Source organism: Mus caroli, chromosome 14 (assembly GCF_900094665.2).
Source record: "Mus caroli chromosome 14, CAROLI_EIJ_v1.1, whole genome shotgun sequence".
Classification (NCBI taxonomy): domain Eukaryota; kingdom Metazoa; phylum Chordata; class Mammalia; order Rodentia; family Muridae; genus Mus; species Mus caroli.
Window position 1 is genome coordinate 45,687,690 of NC_034583.1, and position 18,512 is coordinate 45,706,201.

Genomic DNA, 18,512 nt, shown 5'->3' on the forward strand with positions numbered 1-18,512 from the left:
GAACTCAGAAATCCGCCTGCCTCTGCCTCCCAAGTGCTGGGATTAAAGGCGTGCGCCACCACGCCCGGCATATATTTATATTCCTATACTATCACTAAAGTCTTCTCCTAGATGAAGTAGGGATTAGGCCAAAGTGATAGAAATGGCTCAGCTTGGCATTTTAATTTAAAGCTCTACCAACTTTAAGTTTGTATTAAAGTTTCATCAAGGTGGGATATTTTTCCTTAGAGAAGTATTAATTGCGACGAACACCAGAAGAGCTATTTCTTTACATATTCAGTTTCAACTCCTGTTTGGCATTAGAAATGTGACATTTCTGAGCCTGCTTCCTGGATCCCAAGAAGCGTGACTTCACAGACGACGGCCTTCTACAAACTACCAAAGGGTACCGTGAGGACGAAGCTGCGCGCCAAAGTGGGACATTATGACCAGGATACAGAATCATTACCCGCTAGGATGAAGCTGCCCACACAAGAGATGAAGCCAGAGAGGAAAGAGTTGAAGGGGAAGGTGCCCACGAGGAGACAGTAGCCGAACTGCAGCGCCCCGGTCAGCAGTATATAAAGGAGATAGGCGTCCAGCAACTTCAGCCGCTGCGGAGTGGAGCTCAAGTACTCCTCTAGGAACCGGGAGATGACGGACACCACAGACGCCGACATGACGAACGCGGGGACTTCGAATACCGGACGACCACAGACTATGTGGCTCGCGCGTGCGCGTTAGCGGGCCCTAGCCACGCCCACACCGGCGGGCCAATTGGCTCCGGCGTAAAGGCCAACCTTGGTGCGTCACAATTAATGCGCAGACGCAGGCTGCATCCCCAGACTGAGAACTACAAACGGAAATAAATTAATGCGCCTGCGCATGGCCTATCTCTTCCCCCCCCCCCTCTGGAGACGTGTACTATAGCCTTATTTCCGCCCTGCGTTTGTTGACGCCCACTGTTGCTCTGGCGACGAGATTTGTGACCGGAATAAGGGGAGAGGTTTAACAGCGGACAGAGACGCTTCCCAGAGAGTTCCGGCTCTCTTTGATCCCCCTCAGTGGTCTAGCTTGGGAATCTGCTTAGAGACCAAGCTGGCGGCCCAGGGACTTAACCTGCCTGGCCCTAATTCTCTTAAAAGCTCTATCTTCAGATGCCTATGACGGATCATTAGATCAGGTCAAGTTCCTCCGCAGTGAGAACTATGTTTATACAGGGCAAGCGCCGGTTTACACTGGCGGGAGAGGGTTGACCTCTACGGGATCCTGAACTGGAAGGCTGGATCTGGGCCCCACGAAGAACCTAAGCCAACAGGTATTCATTCATTCAACAAACGCTCGTTGGGTACCAAAGAGGTCCAATAGCTGTAGTTAAATTGTAAGAATTTTTAGGTTAATCAGTCACTGTCTAAAAAGAAAGTCACTTGTGCGTAGAGTGAAGGGTCAGAATCAGCAGCAAACTGACATCGTACAACAGGTATTGTTATAATATCCCGAGATGTCAACCTTTGAAAGGCTCCAAAGAGCATATTTGGTTCAACCTGATCCACTGAATCATTTTATAGAAAAAGAATTGAAAGTTTGAGGTTTTAACAAGTACAATTAACTGCTTTTTAGCGTTTTAACTGAAGAAAACTTAAGTTCTGCCTTCTGGTTTGCACTGCCATTACAAGTTCACAATAACCCGACCTTCTAAACCTAGTATCTCATCTTTCAGTTAAAAAGTCTACCCGCATATAATCCGGTACTTCATTTCAGCGTTTGAGTCACTTTCAACTGCCATGCCTAACTAGTTGAGCAACATTTCTAAACCCGAAACTGAACTACTGTCACTTGTTATCTGTATTTAGCCCGGAAACACTTAGCACCATAATCCAATAAGACGTAAATAGCCCTGCCCAGGTTCCAGTGAATCACTCGTGTCTTTGGAAAGCCTTAGTGTGTTAAAAGAGGTAACTCCATATTCACAAGGGAGAAGTTTGCACTCCTAGAAATGTAGCCTCTGTGCTCTTGTGTTACTGTAGAGTGGGTGGGATGTGGAAGGATAACCAGACAGGTTCCTACTCCACCTGCATCTGCAATTTAACCCTTCTCCCTGTCTCATCACAAGTAGAACAGATTCCTCTGCTAGTCAACTTAAGGCCAAATGGGCCACCTGGCTGTTTCTAGTCATCCCAGGAATGAATTCTTCCTGAAGTTCCTGTGCCATTATCCCAGCACCTTCCAGACATGTCTTAGCCTTTGATCTTTGTCAACCACCATCATTAACATCTTCATAGGAACTCCCTAGGAAGACAGAAGCAATGCAAGACATCACTTATTGAGACAAGCATACTCATTCGGAGACAAAGCCATTCTGAACTCCAGATTTTCTCAGCTACCTGAATTAGCAATACGGAAAAGTTTTGCTCTGTGTTCAGTATATGAACTTAACTAAGCTCTCCATAGGAAAGCCTACGGTCACTGGTTTTGAGGAGTGTGAGTCAGAGCATTACTATGTGTAAAAAGTTCATGTGCAGAGGGATAGTAGGTAAAAGTTCAAGTTCCAGAGTCAGACAAAGAGGGTGTTAAACTTTGATTCTACATACAAATAATGACCTAACCTGAGACTGATCACTTAACATTTAATCCTTGCTTTCCTTCTTTGTGTTCTTTTTGACAAGGTTTCTTTATGTAGCCTAGACTGGAAATTACTATGTATCCCAGAGTGGATTCAAATTTGCAATCCTCCTGCCTCTGCTTACTAAGTGCTGAAATTACAGATATATGCCACTATGGTCTCATTTTCCATCTCCATGACATGGAAATAACAATACCTGAATCACAGCACTGCTTTCATTGGGGTTAAATGAAATAATGTCAAACATTAAGCAGCAAAGTCCAGAGCCCATGGTAAATGCCCAGAAGATGTTTGCACTTGCTAACAATTATTCATTCTGACATGAACTACCTCTGTTTCTCCAAATAATTAAAAGTCGGCCATTCTGCAAAGCTCCAATAAGTTGGGCATGCAAAAGATGGTGCTAGCACTGTAATCTGATGACTGGCAAAGACACAGTAGGTTTTAAGTCAAATCAGAAGTCAGAGAAGACCTTAGAGGCTTCATTACTAAGGTGCTCCACAATATAAGATATGGGAGAGTAGAAGGGGCATACTCTGTGATTCTTCCATTCTTTCCCTAAGAAATTATATTATCAGCCGGGCAGTAGTGGTGCACGCCTTTAATCCCAGCACTTGGGAGGCAGAGGCAGGTGAATTTCTGAGTTGGAGGCCAGCCTGGTCTACAGAGTGAGTTCCAGGACAGCCAAGGCTACACAGAGAAACCCTGTATCAGAAAACCAAAACCAGAAAAAAAAAAAAAACTAAAAAAAAGTACAATACTTTATGTATCAAATCATGCACGTTTTAAAAGATATGTTTTTAAGATAGGATATATTCTTCCATATGTGTCTTGACTTCAAGATAAGAAAGGGAGAATACATTTTCTCTCCAGAAGCCTGTCTAGAGTAGGTACCAAGAGTTCATTGCATTGTATATAATTCTAGAAGATCTACTCAATCCTGAGTTATATCAATTCTGGGAATACCTTAAAGGATAACTTTCGTTATAAAGAACATTTTCCATATACTTGAATTTCTTCCTTCTAAACAACTGTGCTAAAGTTTATTTGGAACACGTGGAGACAGAATACTAATGCTCTCTGCACTGTGTTCCTCATATATGTTCTAGAATCTAAAGTCCTAATACCAGTTGCACCTGATCAGCCTTTCCCAAAAGAACCCACATTTTATAGGTTATCAGGATTATGGGAGCTTTTGTTGTCCTAGAACTTAGCACTTCATTCTGTCAGCTACTTAGTACTTAGTACCGCAGAATTGAGTACTTCATTCTTAGCACTGAATGCTTCATTCTGTCAGCCACTCATGCTTACTAGCCTGCTTGCCCACGCAGTCACCAAATGCCAAGCACATACCCTGCTGTGGGCAGGGAGCAAAGCAGGGTGCTAAACAGACAAGACTCCCCCTGAAACTTAATTTCTGGAGGAGGGGCAAATGAGTATGGATTATGCAAGAGCCTTTTTAAAATGGTGTTCTGAGGAAAATAAACTAAAGTCATGTGGTGCCCTGATGATGGGGGTCTCTTTTAGAAGGAGGGAAGTTTGAACTAAGTTCTGACTACATAGTTGCCAGCTCTCCAAAACCAGCCTGGGGAGTCTGTGGGGGACCACCAAAAAAGATTACTTCCTTTCTTTTTATCATTGGATTATTTGTGCTAACATAATGTTTGCTTTGGACATAAGATACATCATTGTTAAAGTACATATGCTAAATCTTCTTTGAATTGCCTTAGTTAATTCTCACAAGCCACACTCCAGAAGAAGCAGCAGCCAAACAAAATGACTTGCCCAAGATCAGGAAATAAATGACAGAGCTAAGAACTTGAATTTAACTTCTGACCATGGGTTCTATTTGTTTAACTAGTGTGTCTTCTGGAACACCTTCAATGCAGCAGCTTTCTAGCCTCAAACCAAACTAACTGAATTAGATTCAGAGGATGGGAATCAGGAGGCTGCGTTGTTATCAAGCCTACTCTATGACTGTGTATAGTGAATTGTAGGACCACTGAGCTTGGCTAGAATCATGGATGGACATTTCTGAAAATTCCAGTTCTCTTCAACTTTAAACCCTTATAATGATCAGTTTAACATTGTGTTTCTGGAAAGAATAAATCTCAGGTTCTCTTAGGTCTTTCAAGAAGACCAAAGAAAAATACTGTAGGACTAGGAACATAGCTCTGCTGCTAAAAGTGCCTAGCTAGCAAGCAGAAAGCCCTGGGTTCGATCCCCAGTCCTGAATCAACAAGCCTGGCAGAACACCCTACAATCCCAGCACTCCAGAGATAGAAACAGGAGACTCGGAAGCACAGATCATCCTCAGATACACATCCAATGTGAGGCCAGCCCAGGACACATACACCTTGAAGTGTGTGTGTGTGTGTGAGAGAGAGAGAGAGAGAGAGAGAGAGAGAGAGAGAGAGAGCCCTCAGAGAGAGGAAGACAGGATAAAGAAAAGTTACTTTTGTAGATTATTTTCCCCTTAAGTATGATTAAACTACTGCAGTGGATAATTGGAAAGGGAGCCGCTCCAGGGATGCCACACCCCCTTTCCATTTCAAGTGAATTCTGAAACCAGCTTCAAGATGTGTCCCGCCTCTCTGCCAAGCCAGCCTGAAATGTGCTCAAAACTTCTGGGTTAAGTCACTTCACATCCCACATCCTTAATCTTATATCCACATACCTAAATCACGCCCAGCCTTATGCGTTAGTCCTTTAACTGGCCCTCTTCTGGGAGGTCCACCGAATGGAAGGAAGCAGGATACTGCTACTTTTTCCTTGGAAAGTAGGTTGAGGCAAGACATCCCCAGAACAGAGAAATGCTTATGCTGACAGGTGTCACCCCTCATCTTAGAGCTGTGCCCCAAATACTACAGGGAGCGTACTTAGCCTTAAACTTTGTTGTCTAAAATTCAATTTTAACTAGGCAGTTTGCTTTTTGTATTTCTGGAACCTGGAAATCTTGAGTTACAATATCCAAGGCCCTTTTATAGGAAGCACCCTTATGACTCCACGGACATCTAAACCATTTCCATAGGACTACCAAGGCAGATGAAGCGTCTGTGACCTGAGATATAGAGGGAAGCTTGAGAACGTGAGCAAGAGGCAAAGCTTTCCTTCACTCTTTAATTGAAGGAGGTGTGGAGGCGGGGCTGGTGGCATTCCAGTGAGGAACTTGGAGTTTTAAACTACCTATCTTCCTGTCTCCCTCGCTCCCTCCCCAAAGGGATGTGATCCGGATTAGGAGCCTACTTTTGTGGGACCGTAGTGTTCAGCCTGGACGCAGGCCAGAGGGAGCAAACAGAAGGAAGCACCCAAGTGATTGCAGTCCATGTGCAGAGTCGGTCGGCCTGCCAAGGGTGCCCGCTTGAACCCAGCTAGCGACTCAGGCCCCGCCTCCGGCCCCGCCCTCTTTGTTATCCGATACTTCCCTGGGTCAGCTGGTTCTGGCGTCGAGCGGAGGGATGGGCTGGCTCAGCTCGACCCGGCAGGGCTTGTTTACTATGGCTGATGATCTGGAGCAGCAGTGAGTTACTCCTGTCCGTTTCTCTTTCTGTCTCTATCTGTCCGGGCCAGGATCCGGGGACTGTCTGTAGTTGAGGACAGCTTCAGACTCCCCGCCTTTCCTTTCAGGTTGGCTTCCAGGGAGGAATGGGTTGCGCTCAGGAGCCCCGGGAGCGCTGAGAGATGAGAAGGCTGCGGAGCTGGGAGAGTGTTGGGGGTTAAGCTTGCGTTCAGCCTGGGGACTCTTGACTTTCCACTAGTCTTCGCGATCGCCCCCCTGGTAGCCCAGTTAGATTAGTGGTAAAGCACGAGGAATAAGCTAACTCTTCCCGATGCGGACGTGGTGCTTGTGGAGACTTGCCCGGAACTAAAGTCGTGGGTGTGAAAAGCCCTTGAAGGGCAAGGCATGGGTAGGAGAAAGAAGTCTCCACTGCGGTGGAATTAGTGTGGAACTGGCTTGCAAATTCCTTTAGCCCTTGGCCGCCTTTACGTTCTGCTTGCAATCCTAGTTGATAGTGTCCTTAATCATAAACACATGCTTACTGCCGTGGTTTCAGAAGTAGGTTTGTTAGATTGGGATGTGCTTACTGCTTGCCCAAGGCCATCAAGTTTGAGATGCCACCTGTGTGATGTGGTCTAACAGGATCGGGGGAAAAAAGTTGCTTAGAAGAGAATGACTCAGCTCCAAGGGTTCCACGGGAACAGGGCCTTCCCTTGACCTAATATTTGTCCTTTTGGATATGCAGAACAACGAAATAACTTTGTATCAACAGTAAACAATCGTGTAAGGGACCTAAAAGAATGCCCAAGAGAGTATTGCTTTCTAAGAGGAAATGTATGGTGCCTACAGTGACTTGGGGGAAACAGCACTAGAGCCAGAGAAGACTCAGGTCATTCAGCTCCGTTTTACAAATAAAGCAACAGATGCGAATGCCCATAGAAACTCAGAGACTTGCTCAATATTAAGAGGCTGCTTGCCTCACTCTCCCACCTCAGCTCTCACCTCCCTAAATGGCACTGACACACAGTGTGACAGGCACCGTTGCCTTTTCTCTTTCTGGATTGTTTTTATAGAAGAAAGTCCAAGCTGTGCCCATAGCTCCCTGTCCCCCACCCCCCACCCCTTCAGGGCTGTGTGGACTGCTGCCAGTGTTGCTGTCTCATAGGGAAGCATTTCTCTTGAGCTCTGCTGTCCAGAGTTAGAGATGTGTGGGGTTGGTTCAGGTGTCATGGTCTGACTTGTTATAGTCTACAACGCAAAGAGGAAGTCTCTCTTTTGAGACTGGCCAAGATCTGTGGTCTAGGTACTGGTGCTTCATCCAACGAGTTCCCGAGATACTCAGGGTACCCATTGTGTATGCTATGAGTAGCTGGGATGGTTCCGCCCCAGGATGCCCTCATCTTCTCCTGCTCAAACCCACAAGCCCTTGCTGCAACCATCCTCTTACCTTCACCTAGGCAGAGTTCACAAAAAGAGAGAAAACATGCAAGACAGGAAAGGTAGAACAAGAACAGGCACCTGTCAAGGTTCACTATATGTCTGGACCTCAACCCCTTCTGTTCATCACTTGTGGGTCTATAGTTCAGACCCAGGAGTTCTGTTTACTCCAGAGCCAGTGCTTGGCACCTCTTCTCTTCAGTGGCTTAGTCACTGGGTGTGAAAGGGAAAGCAGGATAAGTTACCAGTTTTACTCTAGGACATAGGCAAGTTTTCTCCTAGTTTTACAACCTGAAAAATGGGCCAGAGGCCACCTGTGTCTTTTGGTGACATGAATCCAGATATCTTACCCCTTGGTCCTTGCCTGCCCCAGCTCTAAATTCAACCCTGATTGATGGATTCCCCAATCAGGCACTAACAGCACCCCAAACTTCCAGAAGCATGCATGACAGCAGATGGCATGGGAATTTGTCTGCAATACCCTAAAAGAACGGCTAGTTCTGGGAGTGACAAAGAATAATGGAAATATTAGTGAAAGTCTCTCCCTCTCCCTCTGTAATCTCCTTAAGCATAGATTAAAATAGCCAGAAACAAAGAGGAGTTGTAAAGCTCCACGAAGGTAATAAATACAAAAGAGTCAAGTTTTATGTACATGGTATCTGTTCTCTGTTAAGGGCCATTGTTCTTAATAGCCATTTGCCTAAGGAAAGATTAACAGTGTATCTATTGGACTGCTTAGGCATTGCTGATATTGAAGACCATGAAGGGCAGGCCTCCTGAAGTTGGGAAACACCTTGTACCCTGATAACTCTAGGAGCTATCAGCAAGGCTGGGAACAGTGGCTTCTTTCCAGTGTTGTCAGTAAGTGCCTTTGTGTCTTGTAGGCCTCAGGGCTGGCTGAGTAGCTGGCTCCCCACTTGGCGCCCCACTTCCATGTCTCAACTGAAGAATGTGGAAGCCAGGATCCTCCAGTGTAAGTAGAAGGGACAGTTTGCTCCTCCCCTTTAAAAGGCCTGGAAAGGATACAGGGTCTTCCCCAACCTGGGTCCACTGAGCCCCCTGATTCCTCATTAGGAGTGTATGGGTTAGAGGAAAGAAAATCATTGGCTTGCAGGGAGGATACAGACAGACAACACAGTATTCCACGACAGTGGTCCCTCAACGCCCTCACCCTATGGTAGCTCTCTCCTCCATCCTACAGCTTCATTTTAAACCCTATCCATTAATGTGTATTGATTCATACACAGATTTCATCCCTCCCTTCCTCTTTTCCCTATCTCTTCTTTGCTTTTCCCTCTCTTCTTCTTCCTCTTCTTTTTTCTTTCGAGACAGGGTTTCTCTGTATAGCCCTGGCTGTCTTGGAACTCACTTTGTAGACCAGGCTGTCCTCAAACTCAGAAATCCACCTGCCTCTGCCTCCCTCCCGACTGCTGGGATTAAAGGCGTGCGCCACCATGCCCGGCTCCCTCTCTTCTAAACACATAGCCAGGCACTTTTTAATTTACTACCTTCCTACTTGAATGCTAGCAATCCTTTGTTTTCTAATATCACTGTTTCCTGCTCTCTGCTCAGGCATAGCCTATGACAGTTTTTTGGAGTTCACACAGACCAGATCTCATGAGCAATATTGAAGAAGGGTACCCCATGAGCAGAAAGAGCCATTGGTTCAAACAAGACCCTGAGACCATGTCTCCCCCCATACCTCAACCCCCATCCCGATCCTCTCCACCCTGCTGCTCTGCCCAGCTAGAGCTACTCTCTCTGAGCATTTGGAAGGAACCATAGCTTTCAAGCCTCCATCCAGATGCAGACTGATTGACACAGGCAGCTCTTTCTATGTAGCCACAATAGCGGAAAAAGTACTGCCCCACCTCAGTGTCTAAGAGGAATAAGCCCTTGGCTCAACCCACTCCCATCACTACCTCCACCTGGCTAGACCACAGTTCTCTGTTCATGTCCAAGCACATGCAAATTTAAGAACAATGAGTCCAAGAGTTGTACAACATCAGGGACCCAAAGGGAATTGGGCACACCATCTTGAAAAGTGATATGGTCTCTCTTACTGCCTATATACCAAATGGTCTGTAAATTTACCTTGGATTTGAAATCATTAGTATTTGAAGTATAAAAGAAAAATTATTCTGATACTTTTAAGTCTTTTAAAATGACTACATAAAACCTGTTGTCACTGGGACGATAACATTCCCAGTTCCCCATGTTACAGGAACAGCTGGGGAACTTACAGTTAAGGAACGAACAGGGTCAGTGGATGGAGATTACTAAAGACATCAAGACATCAAGGGGAGTTTCTTCTGAATGAACTCAGCAAGATTCACTGGATCAGATCTAAAGATGGGGGAACAGGGCACGCCACGTGACAGTTCTTGCTAACCTGACTTAGGGTTCTGTCTAAGGCCGGGCTAAGGAGGCCGAAGATGGATGAGGCTGTTTTAGTTCACTTTCTGTTCCTGAGATTAAAATATTGACCAAATCAAACTCAGGGAGGAAACGTTTATTTGGCTTACAGGTTACAATCCATCATGAAGTTTAGAAGCCAAGGCAGTAACCTGGAGGCAAGACCTGAAGCAGAGACCATAGAGCAATGTGGCTTCCTCAGCATGTCTTCTTTTATCATTATCATCATCATCATCATCATCATTACCCTTTTCTTTTGAGACAGGGTCTTTCTATGTGGCCCTCGTTGTCCTGGAACTCACTGTGGAGACTAGGAGGGCTTCCTAAAATGATCTCTTTAAGAGGAGAGAAGACTGAAGAGTGTATCTAGGCAAAATGTCTGTGCTCTCAGGAAGCATTCTTGATGCTTTACCCAGGAATTCTTCCCTTCCCAGGTCTCCAGAACAAGTTCCTGGCCCGTTATGTATCCCTCCCAAACCAGAACAAGATCTGGACGGTGACTGTGAGCCCAGAACAAAAGGATCGCACCCCTCTGGTGATGGTACATGGCTTTGGGGGCGGTGTGGGCCTCTGGATCCTCAACATGGATTCACTGAGTGCCCGCCGCACACTTCATACCTTTGATCTGCTTGGTTTTGGGCGAAGCTCAAGGCCAACATTCCCAAGGGACCCAGAAGGAGCTGAAGATGAGTTTGTGACCTCAATAGAGACATGGCGGGAGACCATGGGAATCCCCACCATGATCCTCCTGGGGCACAGTTTGGGAGGATTCCTGGCCACTTCTTACTCTATCAAGTACCCTGAAAGGTAACTTAAGCTACTCTTCTCACTCATGAGCTGACTCTGCCTTCCTAGGCACGTTCCAATATTTATTCCAGTAATACTCTCATTCCCCAGCAACTGAAAAACTATGATACCTCTAAGCAAATACAGTGTATCTTCTGTTTAATGTAGAGTTAAACATCTTATCCTGGTGGATCCATGGGGCTTTCCCCTACGACCAACTGACCCTAGTGAGATCCGTGCACCTCCAACCTGGGTCAAGGCTGTGGCATCTGTCCTGGGACGTTCCAATCCACTGGCTGTTCTTCGAGTGGCTGGGCCTTGGGGTGAGTCACCTCCGGACGAAGGACTCTGTCTTTAAGCCAAGGCCATCCAATCACCACCACTCACCTTGGTGCACCTACCTATCTCTGTCATCCTCACTGGTTCTTAAACACTAGGCCTACACATAGCATTGTTCCTTAAAACCATTCATCAGGACCATGTCTCTGTATTGGAGGTTTCAGGTGGTTGATATATATATACATACATATGTATGTATGTATGTATATTCCCTTCATCTGTATCAGCAGATAGAACTAGAGAAAGGAAGGGACTCTGATGTGCCACTTCTTTGCTACACGAGTGAATTTTGTGTGACAACCTGGTAGAGACTCAAGGGCAGTAGCCACCATTGGATCCCTTTCCATGGCTCACCAGCACCGCAGCAAGCCGGACTCAGATCTTCGACTTCTAACATAACACACCATGGCAAACAGGTCCCGCTGAGCCGTGCCCTGCTCCAGAGACACACCACATCTCCCTCTCTGGATTTCTTAGCCCTAAGTAGCTGTCAGAAGATTCTGAGAACGAGACAGGACACACTATAGTCTGTAGTGTCAGAGGCTCTGCATGCTCTCACCTCACGCTGTCCACGTGCCTCCCTTTGAGGAGCTTTTGACACTGCTGACATAAGAAGCAGGTTCATTTGACTGAAAAGGTGGTGACCCCTGTTTTGTACTGATAGCTTATGTCTACATAGAACTTTTCAGTAGTCACTTGTTAGAGTGGCTGAAACATAATGGCTCCTAACAGAGTGGAAAATGAGCCCTGACGTAAAAGGTAGCACAGGTGTTCTGGGACAAAGGGAGCAAGTAAGAGACATGGGTGCCAAAGGGAAGAAGGCAGCCAGAGGGCCGACCTCAGAGTCCAGGGCCCTCTAACAGACTCACTACCATCCTTCCTGGTCTAACCATGCTCCCCTCCCCTGGTCTTGGATCTGGCCAGGTCCATGCAAGGTATCAGCTATGGTGTTGGGTGGCTGCCTGGCAGCCATGGAGGACTGTGCTAGAGGGACAGTAGGGCCTGTGGCTATATTCATGGTATCTCCCCCAGACACTGCTCACAGACAAAAGGCCTGCCAGGACAGAGGCAGTGTCCAGTGGGCCCGATCCTCACAGTCTGCCTGCATGCCTGCAGCTTCTTCACGCACAGTGGTGAAAGCCGGGGCCTGCAGGGCTGTTAAGATCACCTTTCCAAGTATTCTGTTACAGCCCGAAAGTGAGAGAGTGCTTGGGAAATGGTATGGTTTCATTGCTACCTTCAGAAAAGTAAAAATAAATAAATAAATAAATAATCGCAAGGTTGCAGGGTGGGGTTGGGGTGGAGGAGGGGGAGGGGGAGTGCATAACTCTGACTTTAAAATCCTCTCTACCACAGACCCTCCCAGAACATGTGAGCCTGTAAGGAAAGTACTGGGGCAAGCTGACATGAAAATTACCAACTTCCTGGGGATGGTAGACGGTCACTAAACTCATTGGTGACCAAAAAATCAAACTCTGACATTTGAAGTCATCTGTTGCTTCCCAACAGGCTCCTGCACTCTCTCTGTCATGTTGAATGCATAAAGGAACTAAGTCCTTCAAGAGAGAAATTGGGTGGTGGTTGTTTAAACATAAGCAGGCAGGAGTTCCTCTTCTCTCCCTACCACCACCACTCACTCTGACCGCTCCACGGTTTTGTTTGTTTGTTTTGTTTTTTGGTGGGCGTGTTGTTGTTGTTCTTTCTGTTCTCTGGTAGGGGCTTAAAATAGGGTCTTCACACATCCCCAGACCGACCTTGAGCTTGAAACAGTTCTCCTGCGTCTGCCCCCTGAGTGCTGGAATCCCGGGCACGTACCACATGCCCAGTATCACATTGTTCTTCCTACCCCCTCCCAGGGCCTGGGCTGGTGCAGAGATTCCGTCCAGACTTCAAGCGCAAGTTTGCAGACTTCTTTGAGGATGACACCATCTCGGAATACATCTACCACTGCAATGCACAGAATCCCAGGTGAGGGCGGTGCCCGGGACCAGTGTGGGGTGGGGCAGGGCTGAAAGTAAGGCTTGAGCTACTGCTTCTCTTCCACAGAAGCCTGCCTCAGGGGAACGCAGGCACCAGCAGGCTTGTCTCCAGAGTTCCCTAGGGGTGGTCACCAGAGCTATAGGAGACAATAGACTTAATTAAATATGCTGTCCCTCTCTAGCGATCAGTAGCTGACATGATGAGAAACCGTCTGGGAAACATTTAAAAGATAGTTTATAACTGAAAAACTGATAATAAATTTTTTTTTGGTATTTTGGGTTTTATTTTATAGGCAAATGTGGGGGGCATTGTTTTTAAGGCAAATAGAAAAGTGAAGTCTTTGCCCATTCACAACCTTCAGTTTCTAGATTTCCTCATTTTTAGTCGAATGCTTCTCTCATGTGTCCCTTTCTATATATGTGTGTGATATATCTATAGAATACATTTTAATACGTTCAAAGAAAGAATATGCATTTATTTCAATTATGTACACTTTGAAATAGTTTCAAATTGGCATAAAAATCCTTTACCTCTTTTAGAGGTATAAAGGTGGCCTGAGCACTGTGAGAAGCTCTCATCTCTGGCTGGTCCCAAGCAAGCCCTGCAAGCTTGCTGATCTGCAGTGTCAGCAGCATTGACAGGCAGGAAAGGAATCCTCTCCCACAGCCAGACCTGAGCAAGGCTGATCCCAGCAGGGCTCATCCCGCTGTGGGTAGCAACACCCTGCGAAGACCTTACCCTGACCCTGCAGGAGGCAGACACCATCCACCTTTTCCCAAGCCTGTCCAAGTCACTATGGGGCCCAAGGCTGTAAGGAAGGTGAGGCCCAGCCTTACAGCAACATCCTGCTTAAACCATGGGCCATAGGAACCCCCAAAAATGAGCATCCCCCAGCTTCCTGTTATTTGGCTCCATTCAGCTTTCATGGGCTCACTGTCAGTCCTGTACCTACCTAAAGGCCCAACGGGCACAATTCTGCCTCTCCCTTCACCTGAGACCTACTTCTGTGCCGTGGCCTCTCAGTATAACCCACAGAATATTTAACTTTGCTTCTTGTTTGTGTCCCAGCCGAAGCTAAGCTGCCATGAGGTGGCCAGCTCTCCCTGTCCCCTCCAGTCACCACTCAGTTTTATAAAACTCAGCTTTCTTACTGTAGCTGACAAGTGTCTGTAATTCCCAGCAGTCCTTTGGAAACCTTTGACAACAAGGAAATGCTTGAGTGGTACCTTCCTCACTCCACCTAGACGTGGGTGCTCTGCCTGTGTCTCCATTCTTTTCAGCTGGACCTAAGGAAGTGTCTGTAGTTCCCTCCAGTTTGTATAAGGAAATCAAGGTATATTTTGGTTCTATGACTTGCTAAGAAGACTCAATTTAAATTCATGTCTGACAGATTACAGAGTCTGGTGCAGTGTCTCATAGAGATGTTCTCTGTGCCTGCTGGAATAGACAGAGCCCATCAGGGTACAAAGGAAAACAGGAATACAACTACACCCAACAGGCAGAGACCAGGAGGGAGCATTGTCCTCAGCCTCCCCTGCCTCCCACAAAGGCTGCAAGCTACTTGGAAACCTGGCTGCTACCCCAGCTCACACAAGCCTGAGAGGGAGATTAAGCTCGTGTCTGTGGTGTCCCCCTAACAGAAGCTACTAAACCCCAGTCTCAAAAGCCTGACACAGTTTTTATTCCTCATCCCAGAGTGTCTTTAGCAAAGCCCTCTTGGTAGAGCCCTCCCTCTTCGGGCCTCACCTCTAGTGAATTCAGCCTCCATTTTCTCATCAGCTAAGCCCCTTCCCCATGTTCTGAAGTTCTAGCCCCCTTTCATGAGCCTTGGGAGATGCTGAGTTAAAAGCAAAGTTCATATGACTACTTAGCCACTGCCGTCCAGAGACACAAGCAAGAAAGCAAGCTCCAGGAGGGCAGGTGCGGCGCCACATGTGGCCTGTGCCTGTGCCTGTGCCCCTTCCCCAACCTAGCGGAAAGCTGTGCTGCACAAGTCCTTGCTGCGGTCTTGAACAGCACCCTATGTGGTCGGGTTTCACAAGCATTCCTTAGGGCCTGTCACTCTTCTCCCAGTCTCCTCACTACTTGATGAGCCAGTGCTGGCTGACAGGAGATAAACCAAGTCTCTGAGATCCAGCCTGGCCTCTGAAGAGCAGCGAGCTGACATTTTGTTTTCCTGTCCATCCCCTCACCTTTTTGTTCTGTTAGTGGGGAAACAGCATTCAAAGCCATGATGGAGTCCTTCGGCTGGGCCCGGCGCCCCATGTTGGAGCGAATCCACTTAATTCGAAAAGATGTGCCCATCACCATGATCTATGGGGCCAACACCTGGATAGATACCAGCACAGGGAAGAAGGTGAAGATGCAAAGGCCGGATTCCTACGTCCGAGACATGGTAGGTTGGCTTGCTAAAGAGTGGGAGTTGAAGAAGATGGTGGGCGGGAAGGTCTCAGGTGACAAAGGGTGATCAAAATAAGGACAAAAAATACAGATGCGATAGAGCAGTGCCTTTGAAAGGGCCCTCTCTGCTAGATAGGAATTCCCTTTTTCTGTGCAACCCAGTTCAGCCAAAAGACAGGGTCCATTTCCTACACACTTCTGTCTCCTGCACTTCCCTTTCCCACTGAGTCACACATGGTTCCGTTTCCTGCATAAAACAAGCAGATCAAGTGGGAAATACACAGTGGATGGCTCCCCAAAACAAAACAGGCTTTTGACATTCACTGGTTCCCAAAGGAATGTGCAGTATCCAGAGAAAGGGTAGAGTCTTGCTCCTGAGAAGAGCTCAGGATAACAGGCAAGCAGGAGCTGGGGGAGAAGAAATGGTGGGACCACTGTGGGAGAAGAGACTTTCCAGCACTAAGGAGCTGAGCCACCGCTGTCCTCTGTCCGCAGGAAATTGAGGGCGCATCCCACCACGTCTATGCTGACCAGCCACACATCTTCAATGCTGTGGTAGAAGAGATCTGCAACTCGGTTGACTGAGATGCCCTGAGAGGGAGAGGAGGAAGCCGGAGTTGCTGTCATCTGTCTCCCTGTCTTAGTCAGAACCTCTGTCCTTTCCTTACCAACTAACATGTGCCAGCCAGGCAGAGTCTCGGGCTGTCCCCAAGATAGGACCACAGTGAACAAGAGCACTTCCAATCCCATGCTGAGGGCAAGAGGCAGAATCCACCAAAGGCCTTGAACTCCCCACACTGGGAAAAAGCATAAAGGGCTGCCTAGTACCGCCCATTCCCTCCACGCCAGGTAGAGACTACAAGGAGACTGGGCGAACCACGCCGTCTCCCTGCATGGCCTTCCCTACCTCTAGACAGAGGAGGGCTTCCAGCAGCCTTTCTACTTTGGGAGTGTGTCTGAGAGTAGGTTCCACACAGGAACATCTTTCTTCTCCATCACCCCACGCCTCCATCCAAGCTCAGTTTCCACTCGCCCACCAGAAGCAACTCTAGTCACCTGCACAACCGCTTCCATGACCTTGGAGGTATATCCCAAGCTCTCATTGGCAGAAGAGGCAAGAGATCGGGGCAGGATATAGCACATGATGGGTTCCAGCATGTGTTGTACACTAAGATCTCATGCAGACACCACTGCTGTGGAGCCGATTGAAATTTAACCCTGCTCCATATTCTAACCTGTTATGCAGGTACACTGTTATCTTGCCCTGTGTCTCAATCCTGGTTGCCTAAGTTGGGACACCTGAGTCTCTTCCTCTTGTTCCTTCCACTATGAGGCTCTGAGCCTCTCTGTGCCTTGGGCCCTAAAGCCCCATGTGTAGTATAGAGCAAAGGCGATTCCTGGTGGAGAAGGGCAAAAGCCCTTCTACCCTAGAGTTATGCCTGGATCCATGAACTCCACAGGTATCTGCAGCATTTTTTACCTGGCCCTATCGCTGAGAGCCCCTCCCCATGGCTCACTGAGGAGCACTCAGCCAGCAGTTCTCTATCCTTATCAGCCACAGAATGCTTCTCACTGCCCGAACCTCTATGCTCTCATCTGTCACCATGGCCTCCAACTCCTTCTGCTTCAAAATTATCCATCAGCCCTCTCCAGTGAATCTCATTCCAGGTCCTGCTCTAAGGCTCTGGGGACTAGGCTGGGCCTGGCCCCGGAAGCCGGGCAGTTCCTGCCTCCTCCTCCACTTTTATAAAGCCAAGCCTTTCACCAGAATAGTATTAACTCCTGGTGCTTTGTACTACTGGTTCAGCGGCCTCGGGCTCCTTTTCTATATTAATAAAGAAGAGTAAAAATTGTCAGTGATGACACTGTTTAATAGTGATCTAACAAGAGCACTGAGTGGTACTGCCTCACAGCAGTCCAGGCAGCCCCCGTACAGGAGAACAGAAGCAACGAGGTACTACCTGTGGGCCACTCCCTCTCCCAGGTAGTGTACCTCCAAGTCCAGGAAAGCAGACTATCCTATCAGCCTACCCATGGTGGAAGAGGAGTTAGTCAAGAGCACAGGTGGGTTAAACCTCAATCAAAAGAGAATCCTGTGGTCTGCTCTGCCCTGCCCTGCCCAGTCAGCACCCTGTCAGCTAGGTCTAGGCCTTCACAATTCTGCTCCCTGACTTCCTAGTCTCAACCCAGAAGTTCCTTACCCAGGAAAACCTGGCCCTCCCTCCCTCTCCTACCTAAAAGTTCCTATTGTGTGTCTCCACTCAGCTGTCCCTTTGTAAAATATAGAACTTGGGGCTGAAGAAATAGGTTAGTGGCTAAGAGCCCTGGCTCCTCTTGCAGGGACCCAAGTCCCATTTCCCCATACCCATGTCAGGCACCTACCTGGAATTCCATTTCCAAGTGGATCTGACACCTTTGCCCTCATATGCACATATGCATGTGTGTGCACACACACATACACGCTTAAAATGAATGGGATAAGAGATGGCTCAGCAATTAACAGCACATGCTATTCTTGCAGAGAACAGAAGTTCAAATCTCAGATATCTCATAAATGCTTGTAATGCGGGTTTCCAGGGATTGATCCAGTGCCCTGTAGCCTCTGGGTGCACACATCCATGTGGTGCACATAAATTCACACAGGCACACATACATATACATAGACTTTTAAATCTTTTTTTGGTTGGTTGGTTGGTTGGTTGGTTTTTCGAGACAGAATTTCTTTGTAGCCCTGGCTGTCCTGGAACTCATTCTGTAGACCAGGCTGGCCTCAAACTCAGAAATCCGCCTGCCTCTGCCTCCCAAGTGCTGGGATTAAAGGCGTGTGCCACCACTGCCCAGCTAAATCTTTTTTTTTTTTTTTTAAAGGTGTCACTTTAATATGTTTCCTCCCTAGATAGAAGCACTGGAGAGACAAAGGGAACATTTCTTGGTTTTTTTTTGTTTTTGTTTTTGTTTTTTGTTTTTTGTTTTTTTTTTTTTTTTTGAGACAGGGTTTCTCTGTGTAGCCCTGGCTGTCCTGGAACTCACTTTGTAGACCAGGCTGGCCTCGAA

At 47.3% G+C, this 18,512-nt stretch overlaps 2 protein-coding genes across 3 annotated transcripts in view; one reads left to right on the top strand and one right to left on the bottom strand.

The window, feature by feature from the left end:
* Positions 1-758, bottom strand: part of Dad1 (defender against cell death 1) — a 19,842-nt gene extending 19,084 nt beyond the window's left edge. Inside the window, exon 1 of the mRNA XM_021181968.2 lies at positions 449-758. Within this exon, the coding sequence (XP_021037627.1) occupies positions 449-659 (211 nt within the window). The 5' untranslated portion in view covers positions 660-758. The remainder of the gene's footprint in view (positions 1-448) is intronic.
* Positions 759-963: 205 nt separating this feature from the next.
* On the top strand, positions 964-17,314 carry Abhd4 (abhydrolase domain containing 4). Of its 2 annotated transcripts, none has more exons than XM_021182237.2 (7): positions 964-1,297; positions 8,423-8,511; positions 10,388-10,760; positions 10,908-11,062; positions 12,935-13,046; positions 15,267-15,453; positions 15,954-17,314. In XM_021182237.2, the coding sequence occupies exons 2-7, from the start codon at positions 8,472-8,474 to the stop codon at positions 16,041-16,043; spliced, it is 957 nt and encodes a 318-aa protein (XP_021037896.1). In that variant the 5' UTR covers positions 964-1,297; positions 8,423-8,471; the 3' UTR covers positions 16,044-17,314. The 2 variants fall into 2 exon arrangements, with proteins under 2 accessions (XP_021037896.1, XP_021037895.1); XM_021182236.1 differs by lacking the exon at positions 964-1,297 and adding an exon at positions 6,033-6,122.
* The last annotated feature ends 1,198 nt before the right edge of the window (positions 17,315-18,512 follow it).